The sequence below is a fragment of the Glossina fuscipes genome, unplaced genomic scaffold (assembly GCF_014805625.2).
Source record: "Glossina fuscipes isolate IAEA_lab_2018 unplaced genomic scaffold, Yale_Gfus_2 61164, whole genome shotgun sequence".
In the NCBI taxonomy this organism is placed as follows: Eukaryota; Metazoa; Arthropoda; class Insecta; order Diptera; family Glossinidae; genus Glossina; species Glossina fuscipes.
In genome coordinates this window covers 38,357-42,096 of record NW_024003395.1, presented here as the reverse complement: position 1 = coordinate 42,096, position 3,740 = coordinate 38,357, and the positions used below count along the sequence as shown (strand labels likewise).

At 33.1% G+C, this 3,740-nt stretch overlaps 1 protein-coding gene across 2 annotated transcripts in view; it reads right to left on the bottom strand.

Moving 5' to 3' along the window:
- LOC119643512 (putative carbonic anhydrase 3) overlaps positions 1-2,209 on the bottom strand; it is a 21,644-nt gene extending 19,435 nt beyond the window's left edge. For both annotated transcript variants that reach the window (XM_038042873.1, XM_038042874.1), the window contains exon 1: positions 1,867-2,209. In XM_038042873.1, the coding sequence (XP_037898801.1) occupies positions 1,867-1,894 (28 nt within the window). In that variant the 5' untranslated portion in view covers positions 1,895-2,209. The remainder of the gene's footprint in view (positions 1-1,866) is intronic.
- Positions 2,210-3,740: the final 1,531 nt, after the last annotated feature.

The following is a 3,740-nucleotide window of genomic DNA, read 5'->3' as shown; positions in this document are numbered from 1 at the left end:
CTTATTGACGCTTAATCACGCAAGGCACTACACTACTACAGACAATTAGCGGTATATTACCGCAAATTAAAAGTCTCCAATTTTATCATAAGTAAAATAGAAGAAAATTATGAATTGATGAATTGAAGACGGAAAATACAGCGCCACATCGATCCAGCATTTCAAATTGGAGAAGAAGTATTTATTGACTACGACCTACTATTAGTTAATACATTAATTACCGTAGATTTAATAATAACAGTGTCGGTTATGTACGAACCGTGAGGCGGACAATGCTAGTTTTAATTTAAAGTAATGAGCTTTTGAAGCTTCTATTCTTAAAACCTCCAATGTTTAGCAAAATTTAAGAGTCAAGTGAGCTGGAACGTATCGCTAGCCAGGCCGGGAGGTGAAATGATGAATATTTTATTTAATGTAACCGCATCCTTTCGTGGTCATTACAACTACTAAAACAGTGATGGTGGCCTTGGAGTGAATAAGCTCTTGGAAATTCGTAAAAAACCTAACTTTTTATCGCGGACGCCTGTATAATATTATCTTTGGACAGAATTTATGACAAACATTTGTTGTTGCCTAGTTGCTATAACTAATAAGTTGTTGATGGCAATATTTTCTTAATTTTCCTTTTTTGAGATTTTCTATCACTTTTGTCCCATTGTCGGCGTGTGAATCAATCAGGATTACTTTCTGTATATTTATTGTTCTGACTTTGAGATTTGCAATAATCTAGGACGACAAGTGTGCTAGCAACAGCTATGTATGAGTCGACAGTTGACCGCGGACGACTGCCGAAGAAATAATGGGCATACTTACAAAATCAAACGGGCGGTCAGGCGACAAGGTAAATAGTCTATCAGATGTTGAGGCAACGTGAAGGGAGAGACAGGCCAGAGCACCTAACGTACAGAGCAACGGATGGAAAGTTGGATGAAACGAACTGAGACGTGATTAAATCCTTTTAGAATCGAGCGGATTTTCATTTTAGTCACAAGCAGAATTGCAAACACATTATACCATCTCTTGCTAGTCGATACGAAAACGTAATATATTCTTAGTTCACTCATCTGTCACTTCAATATCAATGATTAGGTAACTTAAGCTAGCGAGCACGCTGACCGTTTTAATTACATAAAGTGTTTCTGTACAGTGGAACCTCCGTTATATTGAATCTTACAAATTCCGTTCTATGCTAAATATAAATATATACATTGATTGCATAAATTCCAAATGCTTTTCCAAGTCAGTAAGTGTTCACCTTCTCGGATCAAGGGTAATTGTCATTTCATACTTAGACATTTTCCATACTTGGACCTCTTTTTTCAGTCAACTTTAGTGCAACAACATCTAGCTTCCTACAGATTTAGATATAGTTATAACACCGCGGGCGGTTGCATAATATCATTTCAATAATTACAAAGAAACTTAGAATGCCTCTCTAGATCGATACATTGCATGCAACCATTTCTCGAATTTTTAGATCAGCACTTCTACATAACTGTTCGGCAACTGCCTGTTAACCACGGCCTCCGCGTGTTTTCATTTAAGAACGTAAACATTACCTAAATGATTTGCTGCACATCTGACAGTTGTCTCTATATTCTCATAAACCTTTGAGAAAGATACAAGGTAAACAGAAATCTAATAAATTATTATATGCTTAGCACACAATAACCGTACCATTCTTTATCGCCCTCCAAAGTCGCACTATGCTAACTTATACGTAATAATTCCTTTTTTTTTTTTTTTTTTTTTTGCTACTAATACAATAAAGTATCTTTTTTTCTTCTTTTGACCTGAGCATATAAATATTTTGCAATTGTTAATCGTATATATATTTATATATCTGTTAATATGCAATACATTTACCACTTAATAAAAAAATCACGGCACACATGTTGAAATGGTTATTAAATTTCAGTAAATTTGAAAAATGTATATAAAAATTAGTTTTTTATTTTTTTAATTTTTTTTTTTTTTTTTATATTTCAGTTATTGTGTTATTAAATTGTCTAAAAAGACCATAAGTGGATTGTTTTCAAAAATGAATTTTTTTTTTTTTTAACTGTAATTTTTTACACTTCCGGTTGGTCTAGAGCATTTGCCGGCAGACGAACAACAAGTTGCTGCCAATGATTGAAAGTGAGAAAAAATAAAAAAGGAAATCAAATAAACAAAAAATTTCAAATAAATTCTTAGCAAATAAACCGTTGCGGTTAAAATCTGAACGATAACTGAAAATGTTTTTGAAATTTAGTAAAGAAATGAAAAAAAATATCGAGCAAATACATCGAGGCATTGAATGTATTAAAATACACGTACACAAACGCGCGCATATATATATGTCTATATACATGTTTCTATAAAAATGTTCATTTGTAGCATATCAAATGCTGCTGTTGCAGCTGATATAGATAAGCGAAAGCAAAAGAACGCGAAATAAAAAAGCGGAAAAATTACAAAATAACAACAACAACAACAGTAATAGCAACAGCAACGCGAATAGCAAACAATAAGAAGAATAATAAAATAGCAACAAAACTAAAGCTAATCGGAAATATGAGTAAATATGAGAACACATAGTGCTGAACTTTTATTATTTGTGTGTGTGTGTGTGTGTGTGTGTGTGTGTGTGTGTGTGTGTGTGTGTGTGTGTGTTTGTGTGTGTGCGTGTGTGTGGCAAAATGTTATTTTAGGCTACCTATAATCCGCAGTAGAACGGTCGTGCGCGGTGTAATTTAAAAGGCAATATATAAATTGCTTGTCATTATTTGAAGTAAACTCTCAGGTATATTTGCGTTTTGGACGATAGATATATGCATACATGTGTAAAGCACTTGGGAAACACTGAGAGCAATAAAAATTTTCTTTTAAATTTGTTCACATATTGTGCTTTCACAAGCAACATTAATCTACATACACAACTACAATGATAATTGATATAAAATAAATAACCCCGACTAGCGATTAAAATTCACATATAACAAAGTGTTAACACACATGTGGATATCTATGTATGTATATAAAAGGGTCATATGCGACTACACATACATAAACAACTTGACGTTAGAGTCATAAGGCGTAAAATTTTTGATACATAACAAAATAATCATTAATTGGTGTTTAATATTATCTCTTCCTCTCCATCTATGTGTCACTGCCTCTTCCCAACCTTCTCTTAAAAATTTCATTTCCTTTCAGGTAGAACAAGGCCATTGCAATCAAACAGATGCTATTACTTGTTTAGGTTACGGTTGTTAAGGAAATTTACTGCCTTGAAACTATCGTAACGCTTATTACAGGTTAAATTCGGTTTAACAAACAATTTCTTTCGAAAATGCAATGAAATGCAAGGAATGCAAATTAAAGCAAATTTTTTAACACAAATTTGACTTTTTATTTAGTTCAGGCTGTTAAGAGGGGGAGATTAAAATTTTAAATTTAGTTTCTTTCCAGCTACAGGAGAACACCCAAGAAATATTACAGGCATATCAGTGTAGAAGTTTAAGGTTGACCACTAAGGCTTCTTGGTTTGCAAGCAATCACATTTTGTCGTCCTAAAAGTTAAAGATGAAGTATTAGGTCGAGTCATCAGTAACTTTCATTTTTTCATTTTGCTTTCATTGAATAGCAAAATTTTGTATTAATTTAACAGTTGATTGTGAGCTATTCAACCTTTTTGCTACATCTCTGTTTGATTGGCGTCTTTTTTGCTCCAATATCGCCTTGTCGTCAAATTCGGA